The 19,973-nt window shown below is 43.1% G+C and overlaps 1 protein-coding gene across 1 annotated transcript in view; it reads left to right on the forward strand.

Moving 5' to 3' along the window:
- Positions 1–19,948, forward strand: part of LOC118397191 (glucagon receptor-like) — a 29,433-nt gene extending 9,485 nt beyond the window's left edge. The window contains exons 2-14 of the mRNA XM_035791716.2: positions 8,991–9,161; positions 9,651–9,747; positions 9,992–10,099; positions 12,130–12,251; positions 12,753–12,859; positions 13,283–13,436; positions 13,575–13,734; positions 13,846–13,906; positions 14,002–14,071; positions 15,029–15,117; positions 16,012–16,150; positions 16,454–16,495; positions 16,956–19,948. Coding sequence (XP_035647609.1) covers positions 9,108–9,161; positions 9,651–9,747; positions 9,992–10,099; positions 12,130–12,251; positions 12,753–12,859; positions 13,283–13,436; positions 13,575–13,734; positions 13,846–13,906; positions 14,002–14,071; positions 15,029–15,117; positions 16,012–16,150; positions 16,454–16,495; positions 16,956–17,312 — 1,560 coding nt within the window. The 5' untranslated portion in view covers positions 8,991–9,107 and the 3' untranslated portion in view covers positions 17,313–19,948. The remainder of the gene's footprint in view (positions 1–8,990; positions 9,162–9,650; positions 9,748–9,991; positions 10,100–12,129; positions 12,252–12,752; positions 12,860–13,282; positions 13,437–13,574; positions 13,735–13,845; positions 13,907–14,001; positions 14,072–15,028; positions 15,118–16,011; positions 16,151–16,453; positions 16,496–16,955) is intronic.
- The last annotated feature ends 25 nt before the right edge of the window (positions 19,949–19,973 follow it).

Below are 19,973 nucleotides of genomic sequence, written 5' to 3' on the forward strand. Positions count from 1 at the left end.
ACATTTATTATGTTTACTCAGTCCTCCATATTTCACTTTTGAATTTACTGATCTATGGTTTCTACAGCCTAAGTTACTCCCAGGGAATGTCTGTTTAATGATTGATTAACTGTCTTGCCAAGTCATGGCTGTCACGTCATGTGTTTGAGTACTAATTAAAAGGACTAAGGCCCACTTATGAGGAAACATCTGCCTATCCTCAAGCCTTCAGGACAGAGAAAAATAAACATGGGAATTTAATGATGCCTTCCTCTTTTGTCATTGTGGTTGCCTCATGATTTATCAGGGAAAGATCCTAATGTAACCTATCTGTTATGAGATGTCAGACATTGCTATTGTTTGTTTTATCATTATCACATTTCAAGGTAAGACCCAGATGCAGACTGTGTCAAAGTAACAATGTTTATTACAACAACAGTGGCAAAGGTAAAAATGCTGGTAGGTTCTAGGAACAAAACGAACTGGCAACAGACAAACAGAGAACACAGGTATAAATACACAGGGGATAATGAGGGGAGATGGGAGACACCTGGTGGGGTGGTGACAAGTGTGTGTGTGCGTGCGTGTATAATAATAATAAATTTAATTTGTATAGCGCTTTTAATTACAAAGTTATCTCAACACATTTAGAATCAATGCAGGTTAAATAGAGAGTGTGCTAGTGCTAAATAGATTTTAGATTGGGACTGTAAAAAATAGTCTGTAGAAGTGAGTTTTAAAGTGGGTTTAAGGCCTGTTTTAAAAGGGGCAAGGGAGCAGAAGTCTTGGTCCCCGACAGTTTGGAGACGTGTCTTGGGGACTTGAAAGTGGCTGGAGTGAAGAGTACGAGGTGGTTCGCTGATTGAGATGAGGTCGCTGATGTAGATGGGGCTCAATCCATCAAGGATTTAAATGCAAGCATGAGGATTTTATAGTCGGTCCTGTAGTTGACCGGTAACCGGTGGATTTGGGCTAGGATTTAGGTGATGTGGTCTGACTTCTTGGTCCTGGTCAGGACCGTGGCAGTACTCATCTGGATTAGTTGGAGCCTCTGTAGTGATTTGGCTTGGAGGCCCCCAAACCGCACATTGACATAGTCGATCTGAGCGAAGATGAAGTTGTGAAGAGTTTCTCTGCATATGGCTGGAAGAGTGATGGTATAACCCAGGCAATATTTTTAAGATGGAAAAATTATGGTTTACCTATTTGTTTTATGTCAGCAGAGACCGAGAAGGATCAAACTTGACTTCTAAGTTGGAGATGACAGGTGGATGGCCTGGCCGCTGATTGTAGGGCAGATGTTTCCAGCACTGGTGACCTGCTTGGGTGTCCCAATAAGCATAACCTTAGTCTTGCTACTGTTCATCTGGAGGAAGTCCTCTTTCATCCATACCAGTGTAGGCTGCTGAGGGGAGGACGGCTCATAATAATGTCTGGAATGGAGGAAATGGAATGGCATCAAACACATGGAAACCAGGTGTTTGATGTATTTGATACCGTCCCACTAATTCCGCTCCGGTAGTTACCATGAGCCCGTCCTCCACAATTCTTTGTATACATTATCTTGGAATGTTATCAGCCCTGGTGAACTTTGTGTGGAGATATGTTTTATAAAAGAAGACGGAGAGGAACCTGTGTCCGGTGCTCTGTAGACCTACAACCTCTGGTGTCTTGCCATCAATGCTCCTCCTGTGTGGTTGGAATTGTAATTGAATCACCCTTTCCTGTTTGGCATTGGGTTGTATCATGATTTATCAGGAAAATAATATGAAGTAGCCTCAATCTATTATATATGCATACACACAATAATGATAAAACACAATATTTAACATCTCATAATTAGGGCCAAGATGTTTACTTACACCTTTTGCGATATCCAATTGGTAATTACAGTCTTGTCCCATCACTGCAACTGGGGCGGCAGCGTAGCCTAGTGGTTAGAGCGTTGGACTAGTAACCGGAAGGTTGCAAGTTCAAACCCCCGAGCTGACAAGGTACAAATCTGTCGTTCTGCCCCTGAACAGGCAGTTAACCCACTGTTCCCAGGCCGTCATTGAAAATAAGAATGTGTTCTTAATTGACTTGCCTGGTTAAAGGTAAAAAAAAAAAAATTAAAACTCCCGTACGGACTCAGGAGAGGCGATGGTCAACACAACCCTGCCAAATTGCACTGCTTCATGACACACTCGTGTTGCTGCAGGTAAGAAATCCTAGGAAACGTTCTGTAATTGACACAATCAGTTAATCAATCTGGTTGTGCGTGTCTGTTGGGGGGATTGCCTAAGCCAGGGGAGGTGTAGCTCTGCGAATCTTAATCGCACGTAACCTATTATTTTGCAGGGAATACTATTCGTAGATCAGTGATTCTACTTCTCAATTTGCTCAAGCTGATCCTCTCCAATGGACTCAGAAGATGTTGCTAAAAAATAGGTCAATTTGGGGCAGTTAAAGTGGAGAGTCATTGAAACCAACCATGCAAGTATATTGGAGCAAATTCCAGGGGTAGCCCCGACCGGGACTCGAACCCAGGTCCAGTAACTATCATGCCAACACTTTAACCGTTACTGAATGTTTCCTAGCATTTCCTACCTGCAGCAACACTAGTGGACAATGCTGGAAATACCAAATAAACGCACAATGCCTCAAAAGTGCCCCAAAACACCTGGGCAAAATTATGAGGTGTCAGACATTGTGTTTTATCTTTATTGTGTGGTTGGGTGCGTGCGTGTGCTGGCTGGCGTGCCTGTGCATATCTGCATGCATGTCTTTTCCCATATTTGTGTACTTTGCCATACAGTATACCAGTATCTGTGCATAAACAGTGCCATGTGGAAATGACAGCTCTCTCTCTGAAGTAAAAATCATTCAGTGGTTACTATGTGGATCCCCCCAAGCCCTCCCTCCCCTCTTCTACACAACAATATGATTGGAAAATGGATGTCACACAGGGAGAGGGGCCAACGTGTCCGCAGCTGCTTGTAACCTTCCACTGCTCATCAGAGCTCTGATCTGCCTCAGCAATACAACAACAATTCCTCTCCTCTGCCCTTGCAGGCTATAGTACTGAAACTGAATTTGAAAAGGCATTCATCCGTTTTATTGCTGTAGATTCCTTCATCCATGCACCACACATTTCATTTTTGAAATATGCTGGCTACATGTCAAAGTGCTAATGCATAGAGAAGGTTTCATTATTCCCCACTTCCTGTGTCTACAGCAGTGTAAAGGGAGCAGTGGGTTGTACCAGCTTGCCGTAGCTAGACGGCCTCTGTGTGTCTGAAACCGATCAGATCAGGTCCCACCCGTCTTTCCCCTAGTTATGCACACAAGCTCAAATCTCCAGTTCTAATCTTTCCCCCGTTTGAAGCTGCCGTGCTTCCAGACCTTGGTTAGTGTTATTACCTTGGTTAGTGTTATTACCGAGTTGGAGGGGCCACAAGGGCCACTGGACTGGCCTGAAATAGCCCTGGTGTTAAGGAGACCCAGTAGCCTAGCTCTGATCCTCTTACACCTCCTGCCCAAACCGTTTCCCGTTTGACCATGATGGAGAGGGTCACATGCCATCCACTCTGTTTTAAAAGCATATCTGCCTTTGAGGACAAAAAAACTGTGACAGCACTGGTCAGAGACAGTCCCTCTACTGCAAGTTATACGCAACCAACCCCTGGTTCATGTGCTTCCTTTTACTGTCGGTGAAAGATGCCAGCTTCCATGGACACAATATTAACTCTATTGTAGAAACTTTCCAGTTTAGATAACACAACTGACCAGATATCCTTATACCTTGGGTTTCCCTTGTTTTCATTCTCAAAAGACTGTGACTCTACTCTATATCACCAGGCTGGCATTGATACATGAGGTCATTGCCATGGTAAGTAGACCTGAAATACAATAAATAAATAACTGTCTGGATCTGTGCACTATAGACACTATACCAGCCAAATCTCCAGCCTGTCATTGGTGACTATTACTCCACCTGACAGTCCCATTTTATGGCTTTCTTCAACATCTCTTCACCTGCTTGTGTCTATTTGATTCCAGGCGAAGCGCCATTCTGCCCCAAAGCGATATTCTTTTTTCAATTTTCCTCTAATGGATCTAGTCATAGACGCCCTGTGTGTTTTCCCTCAAATATGTCATGAAGATGTCATTTGGGTTTAAAAATAACATTTGTAACAACTATCCCTGAAAATGGCTCAATTCTGATGTAATATTACCCACCAGATTCCAAATCACTGAGTGCATGATTCACTCTTTGCAGTGAACTGTCAGTCAGAGCTTTGGATCTCTTTAAAGGTAAGTCAGATGTTTCACAACAGCCTTTGCACATTATTTTTGTTGCGTTGTAGTCTAAGCCTTTTATCATTGCACCTGGCTAAAGCAGGGTTGACAGAGGTTTGCCAAAGACACAGGAATAGGATCCGTTGTCTCCTTCAAAGCATGTCGTCAGGGAAAACCTGATCCAATGTTTGAAGGAACCTTAAACGGAGGACATTTCACTCATCACTTCATCTGGTGGATGGAAGCGGATATGTGTTCCTTCAATAGACCAGACTTGTCACTGCCGACACAGTACAGGGATGGTTAAACCTACCCAGATATGTCAAAACATTGCAAGCGTATAACACCTCATGAAAAGACACATGATAATCATGCCACTAATGATATAAAATTATCTAGATTCTATCACGTTTTGAAAAGCACATGTTACCATGAGTGTCTGTACCGTAGCTTGGTTTTTGAGAAGGAATTCCTTTCTTGACATAGAGTGAGTCATCCTTGCTATGTTGGCTTTCTCCCTATTGCTCACGTCTCATAAACGTTGTCCAAACCTGTTATGGCAGCCCAGGTTGTCTCATGATGCTGCCTCTTACCTGTCTACACTCTGGCTTCAGATGGGTTCGAGTTTGAGTGGTTTGACCAGGTATGACTGGCATTGAGGCAGGTTATCATCACTCCCATCTCATGCCTGGATTTCAATTATCTTTTCACTTTCTTTGCAGAGTATACATGTGTGGGCTATCTCTTTGTATAGCTACAGTCTAGGTGCATACTGTAGCTGTACATTCCACTGAGACCCCACAGAAAACATGTATTTTTGAGATGACAATGCTGTAATTGTTTGCCTAAAACTTCAGCAGCTTCAACGGTAGAATCCCCTGGATGTTTTGTGAGACCAATTCCAATAATGAGATAATTCAATCCGGAATATTCTGGCAGAATGTAAACTCTATGTTTTGTTCACCGTGGTACACTGGAATGCCCGAGGCCTCACTAGCGGGTTGGGTTTTAATTAGGATTCATTAACGTGCAAATATCCCCCACCACATAACGAGCAGGCTGTCACCCAGCAGATGTGCGATAATTTCCTCATATGTTACCAGTGGCAATTTTATCATGTAAATCTTGGTGGGGCAAACTCAAAATAAATGTTTTAGATGCTTGCCAGCAAAGCCACAACACAAAACAATACATGAATTGCACTATAACGGCGACAAGCGGTGCCCACAAACTGTTACCTCCTACATAAAGCTATCCCAACAGTAGAGCTTTCTTTTCTGCACCATGGAGTGAATCCCTCCCACTGCTTCACCTGGTAATCAGCGGAGCCTTGTATGGCAGCGAAACAAATTCATTCAGCCTTGTTTACTGCCTTTTTAAAAAACATAGCTGATATGGCTGACTTGCTTAAACAAATGTGGTTTATACTGACATTTGAGATGTGCAAACTATGGCATAAGGGAACGATGAGCGGATAAGAGACATTCCGTAATTTCTATTAAGATATTAATGAGCGAGCTAAGACGGACATAGTCAATATAACTATGTGTTCAGCACTTTTGAAATGTACAGCAACAGAATGCAGAACATGGCCTGCTTTTACAGTATTTTCCCTGTACACCAAGTGAGAACCTTAGGATAAATAAAGGGGGCATTTAAGCAGACAATGAAAGCTCTTACAATATTAGATGATGGCATTTCTCAAAAACAGGTTATAGGCTACATGTGCACCGCCGAGTCAGAAGAGTAACATTAGGTGAAATTAAGAGGTGAAAATAGTCCAAATGATTAGGGTGAGGCACATGGGCTACTAACAGCTTACTACACAACATACACTTAATATTACTTTCTTAGCTCGATATACATATCTCCCTGGCATATTACATAAATTATGCAGCAGCATACAGTATAATACATTTTTGGACTCACCTTGTTGTGATGTGCTCACTTGAACAGGAAGGTGGCACGACGGTCCTTCATGGGTACATTTTGTCATCAAAGAAAGGGAAAGATTTACAATTCCGAGTTGGATGACCATTCAAAACGTATTTTCCCAGTCTGAGGGGGTTTATTCCCGACTTCCCAGTTGCAATGCTTGCGGTTAGCCATTGTCACCAACTTGTTGTGTAGTGTTTATGTCCAATGGCCGATGAGCACCGATATGTTTTATCTATAATTTCTCTTCATTATTTCTCTTCATATGACAAGGATTAGAAAGGATTTGCCCGTAGATTGTCTACTTGATTCATGGTGATGACTGCTAGCTAAGATTTTGAAAGTAATATGTTGACATGATCAGTCCAATCAAAGCTGCTGTAGATATAACTTGATTTGACGTCATTTTATCTGTGGCCAATGACCTTGAGCCTTCTTGGAAGGGAACTTCTAATCTGTCTATGACAGGACCCAAAGGGTTCACATTCTTGATGTGTACCTGTACTAAAGGAGGGTGACGTAGTGTCCCCATGAGTGACAGAACACTGAGCCAATCACGGTGCAATGCTCCTATTTTCTGCTGGCCTGCCCCACCATCACAGAAAGCACTGAGCTGAAACACCTGCATTTTGCAGCTGCCCCCCAAAAGAGATATTCTTTATTTATTTAGCAAAAAATGTGGGGCTCTGCCGGTTCGTCACTGTATGTTACGATGTAAAATATTGTCTGTTGGATAATGTGGATCTTCCTTTTCTGTTTTGCGCGGCCATAGTACCTGTAAGGGTTGGATTAGGGTTCAGTAGCTTGGCTGACATGTTGACTTAAACGAAGAGGTGTTTATCATGATGAGATGACATGGTAATAATGGCCTATCAGGTTGTTGTTAAATGTGGCTTCTTGGGTTTAGTCTAATACCTTCATGGGTCAAGGAAACCCTCACAGTTAGTGTGCTTGTTCGGGAGTAACTAAACAAGTTCATCCAATGGCATCTCCAGCTTTGGACCTTAATTGTTATTTTCAGAGCGTTTTTCTGGAGTGAAGTCGAAGCTTTCCAGGGTGTTTTGAAATGGCTGCTCATAGTTTGCGAAGGAATAAAGTCCAGACAGTGTACTTTGGATCACAATCTGTCTTTTGAGTAGCTACTCTTGATGTTGTGTGTATGATACAAGTGTTTGACTGCAGACCTACTGGATTCTTTTGTATAGAGGGAAAAAATAGAGACACCTGCTGGGAATTGGCCCCTGAAAAGAAAAATAAGCTATTGAGATTGAAAGCAGGATACAGTGCAACTCCCCCTCAACTCTTTTCTGGCCTAAAACTTAAAACATGTCATGTTCGATAAATGTACACCGTTGAGGTTATTTTTGTAGGCTTAGAACGTTTTTCAAATCATGAGAGCATTAGCACAAGAAAAAATAGAATTCAGAGAAAATACATCTTGTCAATGTGACTGATGTTAATGCATACACATTTCCAAATTACTTGTGCAGAAAACAAATGACCCGTCATAAAGGAAAATAAATTGATTAGATTACAGCACTTTAATTGGATCCCCTGTGTGCATGAAGCAAGGCCCCAAAAGCACAATGATGCTATCATAGTACAGTATGTACATTCAGGGAGTTGCTGTATAGACCAATGTGTTCCAGCTCTTTAAGTAACATAGCAGGGACAATATGTTATGTTCAGCATTTGTATTTCTTTTAAGAGAAATCACACAGTTGTCTACACTGTTTAGCACCCCCCCCACACACACACAAAACTATTAATAATTGACCGCAACCTGGTCATACATGATTTAACAGAACACTTTGTCTCTGGATACAGGCACGCGGCTTCTTCACAGCTATATTTAGAGAGTTAGGCCAACTTTTTGAATTTTGAACATTGTTTTAATTTGAGATATTCAGTTATATAGCATTATACCATGGCATTGTTGAATACTCGTTTCTGATTAGCTTGAAGGGCATTCCAGAGTGTGGATTATTTTCCTATAACGCACGGTATACAATGTATAATAATAGCAAGCTAGGACTGATGGTTTGGTTAGCGAAACTAGCAAGTCTGTATGTATGGTTACCAAGGCACCTACTGTAGATACAGTATCTATTAAACTTGTTAGCTACTTCAGTAGCCCCGTGTTAATTATCCCCACTTGTTTAAATATTCCCCATGTAATGTCAATGGTTGGCAAACATGGCTGCCATAGAATGTTGTAGTGTCATGCAAATGCATCACAATGCAGAAATCTCAATGTCCTCTCTAAATACAGTACATGTCTCAGGGCTTCTTTATGTAGATGTTCACAACATTACAACGATTGGCTCTCCCATCAGATTGTCAGATAGCACTCTGGTTAGATTTCATTGAGAAGTTTTTGGGAGACGTGGGTGTGGACACGATGTCGATGCTCAAATTGTGCTGCCATTTGTCTAGTAACGCATGCCATTGTCTCCAATCCAGTCCCAAGTAACGAAGTGTCCCCATTAGTGTCATGCTCACAGAGAAAGCCCGTAATTGGCCTACACTACAGTAGCAACAAAATGGGTGTCTTGTTGTCAATGTCATTGGGAAATAGTGGGCTGAAACCTCTAGTGCTCTAATCAGCTACATGGTCTAATTGGCCAACGTTTTGACTTCCTTTCCACAAATCAAATGCCAAATCCTATGCCCATTGTGGACCACAAGCTTGTTTTAGCGTAATCGGTGATAAGGATTATAACCCATACCCATATTATGTGATTGCTCTGTACTGTATGCCGTAGGTCTAACTGATTGTGTGTGTTGTTTTGCAGGGTGCGGGCTATGGTGTGGAGGTCTGAGGCATGGCCTGTTTCTGGGCCCCCTGGGTGAACAACACCCAGTAGCCCTGAGATGATGAGTGGCCCTCCGCCCTGGCACTCCTCTAAGTGATGAAGACCCTTGCCATCCTCCTCCTCACCCTGTCTGTCCTGTGCAGAACTGTGGTAGGCACTTTGAACTTTGTTTCTGCTCATTACGGCAGTAGTGATTGTACTTAACATTACTTTTCAACTTCAATCCATCCATAGAAGTGTGTCAGGTCATTAGCCGCTGCCGTCGTTAGTTTGTTGGATTATCCTTAGGAGCCGTTCTGAAATGTAAGTCATGCGAAGATGATTCACCGTTCTGAATCACTGCGGTTCATAATGGTCTCAGTGTGCTATATAGAACACAATGCTGGGAAGCTGATCCGAACAGCAGTGCCAGTGTAATGTGCTTTGCATCCTCAATCGATGCAGCTGGTTTAGTGGGTGTGTCAGCTTTTATGGAGAACTTAAGTTACACCACTACAGTAAGCCAAGGAATTTGTGTTTTATATCCAGTCAGATTTTACACCCAGTCAGGCCCACTACAGTTAGATATTGTGGGGCTTAACCAGATGAGCCCGCTGGGGTTGACCCCTGACCCTCCATCCTGTGATTTGTGTCTGGCAGCTTGTGTCAACGAAGTCGGTGAAGCACACAGTGGAGGAATGGAACAAATACAGGAGCGAGTGCCTGCTGAGAATGAGCACGGACCCCACATCCCCAGGTAAGACTCAAAGACCTGTCCTATGTCCTAATCAGGCACACCCGATTGTGGGTTAACTAATAGAATAGAATAACATCTCAAACGTTATTGGGTAGACAGTGGAAATATGCCTTTGGCTTCACAGTTATAAAAAAACACCAGGGGCTTCATCCACAGAATCTACCCAATTCTTAGGATACATGTAAGTACCATTCAGTACCATTCAGGGTCTGCTTACTGCTTATATACTTACTTCTACCCCCAGGCTTATTCTGCAGCCACATGTTTGACATGTACGCCTGCTGGCCGGAGGGCATCCCCAACACCACCGTTAAAGTGCCCTGCCCGTGGTACCTCCCCTGGTACAACCAAGGTACTGGTGTGGCATTGGTTAGTGCTTTATGGTTTGGTAGAAGAAATGAGATTCTGTTTCATCCAACTTCTAGCTAGGAGGTTAATGCTAACACCGTTTCTATCTAAAGCCGTGCAGAATCAGGCCCCCAGTGTATGGTCTGGTGCGTGAAATCACATGCTCTGCTCGTCGGCTACTGCATAGAAACCTAGAGAGGGGGGGCTGGGGCTTTATTCATAACCGTGCTCCATTTCTGGAAGTCTGCGCACGTACAAAAATATTGAGATTTATAAACTTGACGCACGCCATATGTGTATGCATATTTGCCATTATAAATCAGCCCTGTCGTAAAATCAGCCCTGTCGTAAAACTGTGGATACGTGAACGAGCATTAAACATTTGCCTGGAAAACGCTTCACCTTTTATGGTGACAATAACGCCCTTTATTTGCTGTACAATTTGGAACTATTGGAATTACGCCATGGCATACAAGAGACACGTTGTTGTTTAATAGTTTATCAAAAGATTATTGGGTTTTTGGTTGTCCTGCCTTGGTATAGACTCTGAGATTAAATAAGCAATGATGTCGCGCTCCTATCGCACAGCAATACTGTAACCTTACCCTGTCAAATATTTTACATAAATTACCAGCCTATTTACTGTGTTGGCAAAATGTTTTAATCTTTAGCAGTGATTTATGATGTGTCTGGAACAGGACTGTGTCCGTTTCTGAACGTGAAAACAATGGCAAATTGTCATGGGCCTGCCAGCAGAACGTTTGAATTCAATTTTATATAGACTTTTCCCCCAACCTAAATACGATGGACTGCCCGCGCATTCTGAAACATTGTAGGGCTGCTACATTTTTTAAATTATAGTACTTACAGTTCTATTTCTCGTGTACTTTAGTTCTATTTGGCTTTTTTATTTATTATAGTAATACTGATTTTCTTTACTGTATTGTTGGGAAAGAGCATGCAAGAAAGGCATTTCACTGTATTTGTGCAAGTGACAATTAAAATGTGAAACTTGATTCATACTGTAGACCTACTCCAATGTAAACGATTGGCTGTTAAATTCGACTGCAGCCTAAATTCTGTATTATAAACTGCGCTGCCTATGCTATTGCAAATCCTGAAATACATATAGCCTCTTTACATGGCTACTAGGTCCAATTAAACGAGAGATGCACATGGTAATTGTTGTATGGCTCCTTCGGGAATATGAACCCATCACGGACAGAAAAGTGAGGAATATATTCTGCAATAGTTATGAAAATAGGAAAGATAAATAGGACATTTCTACGTCTAATGATAAGAATCCTATGTCAAATTGTTTTTGACCAAACGAATCTAACATAGATTTTCGCCCTTCTAACATTCTTGTTAATGTTTTCCTGTTTTTAGTTTTTTATGAGTAAGCTTTTCATCATATCCCCCATTTGCACAAAACACTTACTTGCCAGCTTGCCATAGAATATCTCAACCACTGGCAGATGTGCTTTTGCATGTTCTAAAGTTTGCGGGAAAGTGAACACATTCTCATGTCAAGTATTTTTTTGAAGTAAATACCTACTTTTGCGTGAAAACTGGCGCACGCACATTTTGGGCTATATTTTGTACATACACACGGTTTATAAATGAGGCCATTGGTCTGCCCTAAAAAGCCTATGTAAATTACGATCGACAGAACGGACCCAGCAAAAAACACACAGGACCGTGTGCTGACACAGACCCATCACGGGCCGGGAGGCTATTAGGAGGCTCCCGGTCAACGCTCAGTCAGGATGAAAGCGACTACATTAACCATGATCCTTTGCTAGTTATTGCCACTTTCAACATGATCCTTCACAATTTTGTGGTGCCATTCAGACCCATTCAGCGATATGGTGTGCTTAACATTCAAATAGTTCCGGCTTCATGCGCCATCGGGAATACGTGTATGACGTCATCGCTATCACTATCTGCTGGTTTTAATGTCTTTGTGCAGAATTGAATTTGTCTCATCTGTTTGCCTTCTTCCTTTATCTCTCCCTCCCCGTGTCTGTGCAGTTCGTAATGGATATGTGTTGCGGGAGTGTGGGCCTGATGGCCAGTGGGCCGTTAACAACACCAGTAGCACCTGGAGGGACCACTCCCAGTGCAACGCAGACAATAACCAGCAGGTGGCACAGGTAATACCCATCATGCACCATTACTGAAGTAGACCCTCCTCTCAGAGCACATAATAACATGCATGGCGAAGAGTAGGACAGTAGACTTTCAAAGGATTCATGCTTTTAATGACTGAATGTGACTTTTAGAAAACTACACCAATAGTCTTAGAAGACCCACCAAGTACTGACAGATGTTTTGAGAGGTAAACTAATATATAGCCATTCAAAAAGCAAGGATTAATAGAGTAGGTTGGGAGCTCAACAGGAGCTTATTAGTGTACTGAGCGTCATTAAAGTGTTTATGAGCATTTTCCGAGGCATAATAGGCATCAAGACAAGAGGACTTCGTGCAGTCAGTGCATCTGCTTCGTCTGTATCTGTGTCACTCTACTAAAAGGACAGGGCATTTGTTCAGTACAGCACATCCATAAGAGAGTCAGAGAGTTATAGGATGAAAACAGGGTCATATTGTTCCCTCGTCTACTTGGGATTTGAGTGCAGGTCTTTGTGTGTCCACAGGAGAACCAGATAGTGATCTTGGCCTACTTCCGGATGATGTACACTGTGGGCTACTCTCTGTCCCTGGCCAGCCTTTCCCTGGCCCTTGTCATACTGCTCATCTTCAGGTAAATACTGGCTCTGACCACAGTCGTAAACAGCATACAGTACATCTTTATATGTCAGGATTTGACTCTATGGGACTGTTTGGCCAAGGCAATGGCTTCACTTCTAGTATTCTGATGTGAATTAGGAAAATGTAAATCATACAGTAGTAGGGAAATAACCCTGCAGCAACAGGAGATTTTAATTATTATGTGGATTATAATTAATGGATATTTTTTGTTACTGCAAATTCTGACATTTTAAAGTGTAAATGACAAACTTTAGAACCTTGGATACACTACAAGTTTGCATTTCCTGCTGTGCAGGAAAATTCTCAGTAACAAAAGAGTGATCAAATTAAGATCCTACATCTGTACATGACATAGACATGATGCTGGAAAGAATTTTGTGATACAGTAATCTCAATGTCAAGTGTTGTACCCTAGGAAACTAAGGTGCACCAGGAACTATATCCACACCAATCTGTTTGCGTCCTTCATCCTGCGAGCCATATCCATCCTCACCAGAGATGCTGTTCTCACCAGGGACACCCCCGAGTTCAGAGACAACAGAGACGTGTCCAATGTCCTCAGTGATCAGGTCGGGAACTAAAGGCTATACACACTAATGCAGGTTATAGAAACACACACTCACACAAACAAACAGTTTACAGACTCAATTCATCACTCGTACTTTGGACAGCCATCCTTGACCTCTTCCCCTGACCTTTGCCCCCAGGCTCTCTCTGGCTGCCGTGTGGCCCAGGTGCTGATGCAGTACTGTGTGGGGGCTAACTACTACTGGCTGCTGGTGGAAGGACTGTACCTTCACAACCTGCTGGTGCTCATGGTCTTCTCTGAGAACAGCTACTTCTGTGGATACCTCTTCATCGGCTGGGGTAGATACATACACACACTCACACATACAGATGGACACACACACACATATGATAAATGATATAAATGCTGTTTCCTGACAGTAATGTATGGGTTTATGACACTGTGTGTAGGAACCCCAGTGTTATTTGTGGTCCCCTGGATTATAGTTCGGTACCTGTATGAAAACACACGGTGAGTCACTCTCGTTTCCATTCCGTTTTATTTCCTCCTCATCTGTTACTAAAAACAAAATTACAACTAAGAGATTGTGACTCACCTCCTCCCAGGTGCTGGGAGATCAACGAGAACATGGCACACTGGTGGATCATCCGCACACCCATCCTCCTGGCCATTCTGGTGAGTGTGTCGACTGTGTTGTGCGACCCTAAAGCGATGCCCCCCTGCAGTTTTATCTCTCTGAAGTTAGCAGACCGTGACAAACGTGGGGAAATTGTGCGAACGTGAAAGCTGACTGGAGCATGTTTTGGTTTCCGGAATGCATTGTGCCTTAAAATGAATGGATGACTCATAATCCCAGAAGAGATAAAAATGAATGTCACCTGGTTTCTTTTCTTTTCTTAGTAACACTTAGGAATAAGGACCTAGACTTTTAATATTCATGCTTAACACGTTCTTGAAGCTTGAATCCACCTTATCTTAAGAGTGTTTAATTAGCATCTCTCAGTGAAACTCAGCGAGGAAGAGAATATACTTTTTTTTCTGTGGTATTTTGCATCAGAAGCAACATGCCAGAAGAGATGAGGATTCACATATGATTTGCCATTTGTCCCACAACTCTCGCATTTCCCCTCAGGACAAAATGCCTAACATGGTTTGACATAATTACTAATGTTAGGCAATTACTGTGTTTTGCATTTCTGTTTCACCTTCCGTATTGTACTAATGTGTATATTTTTGTAATTACACGGCTCGTCTGTAAAAGAGGCCTTGGTCTCAGCATGACTCCCTGTCAAAATAAAGGTCAAATAAATAAAAGGAGTAATTCATACGTAATATGGCGTGCAGCTGCACTCTGTCACCTGGACTTTGCAGTTAATACCCCTAACATGCTGCAGTCTGACTTTGGAACTCAAACTTTAGCTTTTCACATTATTGTGAAAATTCTCACATTCTCACCCTACTTCAACAGTAGCAGTTATCCTTGTTTCCCTTTCTCATATAATACTGAAATGCCGCAGAAGAGACCTATTAGGATATATATCCTCTTTAGATGTCAGATTGTTACATTTTCCTGTCGGCGTCAATAAAGCTAATATTGGGTGGTTTGATGTTCATTTTGTTTTTTTATTCCAGGTCAACTTTTTCATATTTATTCGGATCATACAGATCCTCGTCTCCAAATTAAAGGCACGCCAAATGAGGTACACAGATTATAAATTCAGGTAAGAAAGATACAGCACCTTCTAATCCATGAATTACGTAACAGCAAACCAGAATAAAGACACAAAACAAACACCGTATTGTAGCTTCTGAAACTGATTTAGTCAACTCATTGCTTACACGTGTCTACGTGTTTCTTGCCACGTAACTTTTGTCTCTGTCGTATGCCTTGTTGAACACCCTTCTATTCACGGATCATTTGCTGTACGCTGTTGTCAACTATCGTCTGGCGTGAACACGCAAGGACTCTGCTCTTGTGCGAGCCAGAAGACATTGTGATGACCTAACACTATCCACACTAAAGACATTTGCTTCAAACTCCGTTGACATCCATTACCTCAATAATCCATCACTAAGTTGACTTGCACTTCTACTAACCCTTTATGGCACGCCGAGTAAAGGGAGCTGTGGAATCCCTTTGATGTTTCTGTGGTATTCGAAGGGGCCTTCCCGTCCTTTGATTGTGAGCCGTGGTCTTTTAGACGGCATAGACTTTTTTTTAAAAAATGGAACCAGCCACATCCAGGAAACCAGTCGCATACCTCATCCTCTGAACTAAGCCTGGCCTCGAGGCACCCTGGACAACACGAGTCTGATTGGAATCTAAGCAGAAATGCAGCTGATACACAAGATTCTGATCCACCAAAAGAGTCACGGGAAGAGGAGGCTTTTTTTGATTTCCCAAGATGCTTTGTTTGAAGCCGTTACTTACCATCCCTGACTCTGAGTCCAGGTGTGGAAGTTGTGGCTTTCCTTGTTTGGCATTTTATGTGTTTGTGTGAAACGTGAACCATCCATTGATGTCATTGATGAAAGAGATTCACCATATAGGACCAAACAGACCTCTCTAATAGTTGCACTTGCTTGGCTCTGTAAAGGATGCTCTGTGTGTGCAGGTTGGCTAAGTCCACTTTGACCCTCATCCCTCTCCTGGGCATCCATGAGGTTGTCTTTGCCGTGATGTCAGAGGAACAGACAGAGGGCATCCTCCGAAATATCAACCTCTTCTTTGAACTTTTCTTCAATTCTTTCCAGGTAATATGATGACGTACAAAGGTTGTGTGTGTGTGTGTGTGTGTGTGTGTGTGTGTGTGTGTGTGTGTGTGTGTGTGTGTGTGTGTGTGTGTGTGTGTGTGTGTGTGTGTGTGTGTGTGTGTGTGTGTGTGTGTGTGTGTGTGTGTGTGTGTGTGTGTGTGTGTGTGCGCGCGCGCGTGCATTCTTTCTTGTTACTGCATGTTATTTCTCTCAGTGGTGCTTCTGTTAGGTGTGTGTTAGATGTGTGTGTTAGAAAATGGAGAGCACTCTTCTTCTGATACCTGTCTCTCTCTCTTCCCGCAGGGTCTCCTGGTTGCCATCCTGTACTGCTTCGTCAATAAAGAGGTGAGTAGTAACGAAGCGAAGTGTGCTCTCAACCAAGCCCAGGTCAAAACAAGTGCACTTGAACATCAGTAGCAAACACCTGAGGTGATGGCACATTCATCTCTGTTTGTTCCTATGAGAAGCCAGCGCTTTCTGTGACCTGCTGGGTATGTCACCTTGTCACTGTGGGTTAGCTGTCACACAGAGAAGCTCACTACCTACGTCAATGGGGCAACGGGATGTCAGTGAGGGGCCCAGCCATGTGTAGAGTCAAGAAGTGTATAGGCCACTGTGACATGAAGGGTCCAATGTATCTCCTGTGGAGATATGGGCTAGTTTGGTTGAGGTAGCCTACAGAGTAGTGAGTAAAGAGAATAATGATCAAATTTGATATAATTTGTCTTTTGGTCTGACCAGATCAAAAGGTCAGGGAAAACTCATTACTTTCCCTCGTTCATCCCTCTCTCTCCCTCTGTCCCAGGTGCAGTCAGAGATAAAGAAGAAGTGGCAGCGATGGAAGCTGGGCATGAACGTTCTGGACGACCTTCGCAACACCGGCAGCAACACGCTACAGGGGGGCACCAGCGGCGGGCAGTGCCACCATGACCCGCCCTGCCAGCCTGACTGTCCACAGGAGGATACCCACAACCTCTCCTCAGACGCCTCCGCCTCAGGGTCGCATGCCCACCCATGCCCACACCACCACCCAGGGGCCAAGAAGGGCAAGGCCTACTGCTACATTTCCGCCCGCAAGCAGGTGCTGAACGGCCTTGATGGAACTCCGCTGGGCAACGGGGGAGGAGAAGGAGTCATCAAATACTCTGAGAGCTACTGCTGAGTGGCCCTGTTGGGGTCTAATGAGGGCTAACGAGTAGCTGGCTACCTTTGTCATTTCTAGTGGAAGGAATCCGATCCAGACAATCACCTGCTTCCAATTCAGTTGTGTACTCCCAGATCTATGTGGCCTACTTGGTGTTTTGTGGAACCCATGTCTTAATAATTTTGTGAACATGATCCGGGAATCTTTGGATGATTGCCAGAATGCCTTTTCTGCCCTGGCCAATCAGGCTATGTGTTGTGACTCTCATAGGCTTCCAGTGGGAGATAAGATGACCCATCCCAAGTGCAATATCGCCGCAATCGACCCAGATGTTGAGGAAAGCTACTACTTAAATTAGGAAATGAACACCGTCCAACCTTTATCTGCTCAGATTTGACTGTTTTGGGGGGGTTTGCCTCTTAGTTCTCTACCTCTCGCTCTACTTGTGGACAAAATGGAAAGGTTACGTACCAACCGTGGACCGTCTTTTCATGTGCAATGGATATTATAACAATAGTTTGTTTTATATGTTGGTATTGGAAAAAGTCTCTGTGAGGGACTTAGAGAAGGCAAGAGGTGAGCAAACCAATATTGTCTTCCCCTGTGAGTTAGCCACACACACACACACACACACACACACACACACACACACACACACACACACACACACACACACACACACACACACACACACACACACACACACACACACACACACACACACACACACACACACACTATGGTTTCCCTAGGCAACTCTGTGTTTTGAATTCCTCTCACCCAACCGTTGAAAACCTGTCATGCCCCTTGCTCTCTAGTCATACATTTATGGCAACCTTATAGTCATAGTTATGGTAGCCTGTTACTCACCACAAATGTTTTTTTTCTTGTAGCTTTTCCAGACTAACCACAACCACTTACCACCCAGCTGAAGGCTTTACATCCTGCTGAACACAGGTCGTAACATGCCAAGATGGCATCTCTCCTCTGCTTCTGGGGATTAAGGTCCCAGCACCCCTGCTGCCATGCAGCTGAAATCAAAATGGGGCAATAGGAAATGGCTCTCTACACGATAGACCACAGCCACAAAATACACATTTAGTATTCTGCTGCGTGCATGTTGATGGTATGCTGTAGGTCTACATGTCTGACGTCATGTTTGCAAAGCTAAGATCCATTCTGTTCATCCTCTGTGAAGATGTCTGGTACGTTACATACATCTGTGTAAGGTTGCCAAAAACTCCATGCTGGAATCTGTAAGAAACAAAATATTTTGCACCCTCAGTGAAGTTTTGAAATACCAATTACCCAATATGAGTTTAGCTAAAGGTGCTTTATTTTAACCCAGCTAACAATCCCCCAGTCCTATTTAAAGACTGGTTTCAATCTAAAACTAGTACAGCACAACCCTAACTTCTCCAGATATAGCTTGACTACTCGGTGTGTATGGATCTGTCTGAGCGTCCAGAGCCCTCAATTCATTTTACTGTTTGTAATTAGTCTCTTCTTGAGGGTCACATTGCACCTAATGGCTCCCCACCGGTTGAACAGGGGTTCTGTATAAATGTAGGCAATTAAACCAGACAATTTCCAACTTCCCTTTTGAAATAGCTCCTCTAACCCGCATACACAGAGGCCCCATCTTCACACATACCAATGGAGTAATGAGGTAGCCTTGTTTTTCTGTCTTCCCATTCACTCCAAATGGGGCTAACCCGTTACCCAAACATGTCCACCATCTCTCAGTGTCATCAAAATGTAGCACGTCATACTAATGAACATGCATTTTATCACCAGGAGTATTCCTACTAGGGTCATTACTGGTGCTTGACAGAGGGGCCTCAACGCCTCTGGTGGCATAGATCATTACCCTTGTGTGTGTGTGTGTGTGTGTGTGTGTGTGTGTGTGTGTGTGTGTGTGTGTGTGTGTGTGTGTGTGTGTGTGTGTGTGTGTGTGTGTGTGTGTGTGTGTGTGTGTGTGTGTGCGCGCATGCTATTATCTTAATTTCCAAAGTGGCTTGGCTGATCCTCACAACTGAAATAGCATTCACAAACTGAGCATTGCACTTCACAAATATCTTCTAGTATAATGTACCTTTGGCAACATGCACGCGTAGCCTTTGGAATTTCTTTGGCAAACATTACAAAATACTGTGTTGTTTGTAAAACAGCTTATGTCAGACATTGACCGTTCAATAAAAAAAACGACCAGATGTAGCATATAGTTAGTTAGCATTGCTAGTATGTGTTACAGTGGTGCCGTGACCTGGATCTAGAGAGTGGACCCAGTAAACCGAGGTCAAAGGGAGGTAGATTCAGTGGATGCTTATGTTAGAACCTTGCAGTGGGTTAGGACTGTACTGTCACCCTGGACCCAAAATACATTGGGTCCTTTGTGGCAGAGAGGTGGAACATGTCACATAAACGGACATGACCTTCTGACGTGACTCCACATGTTCTATATACCTGTCAACGGGTGAACTTGGAGCACTGACACTCAAATGATATTTATCTCTGTGTGAGTAGGTTATCATCACAGGGAGATTACTGTACAAAGAGCAGCACTAAATCTCACATGTGACATGAATGGACACTATTTTTACTCACTTTTTATTTACACATTTGTTATTTAAATTAAATTATTCTTAATCTGACAGTGTTTGTCTGTTGTTTTTTTGT

The sequence above is a fragment of the Oncorhynchus keta genome, chromosome 18, assembly GCF_023373465.1.
Source record: "Oncorhynchus keta strain PuntledgeMale-10-30-2019 chromosome 18, Oket_V2, whole genome shotgun sequence".
Classification (NCBI taxonomy): domain Eukaryota; kingdom Metazoa; phylum Chordata; class Actinopteri; order Salmoniformes; family Salmonidae; genus Oncorhynchus; species Oncorhynchus keta.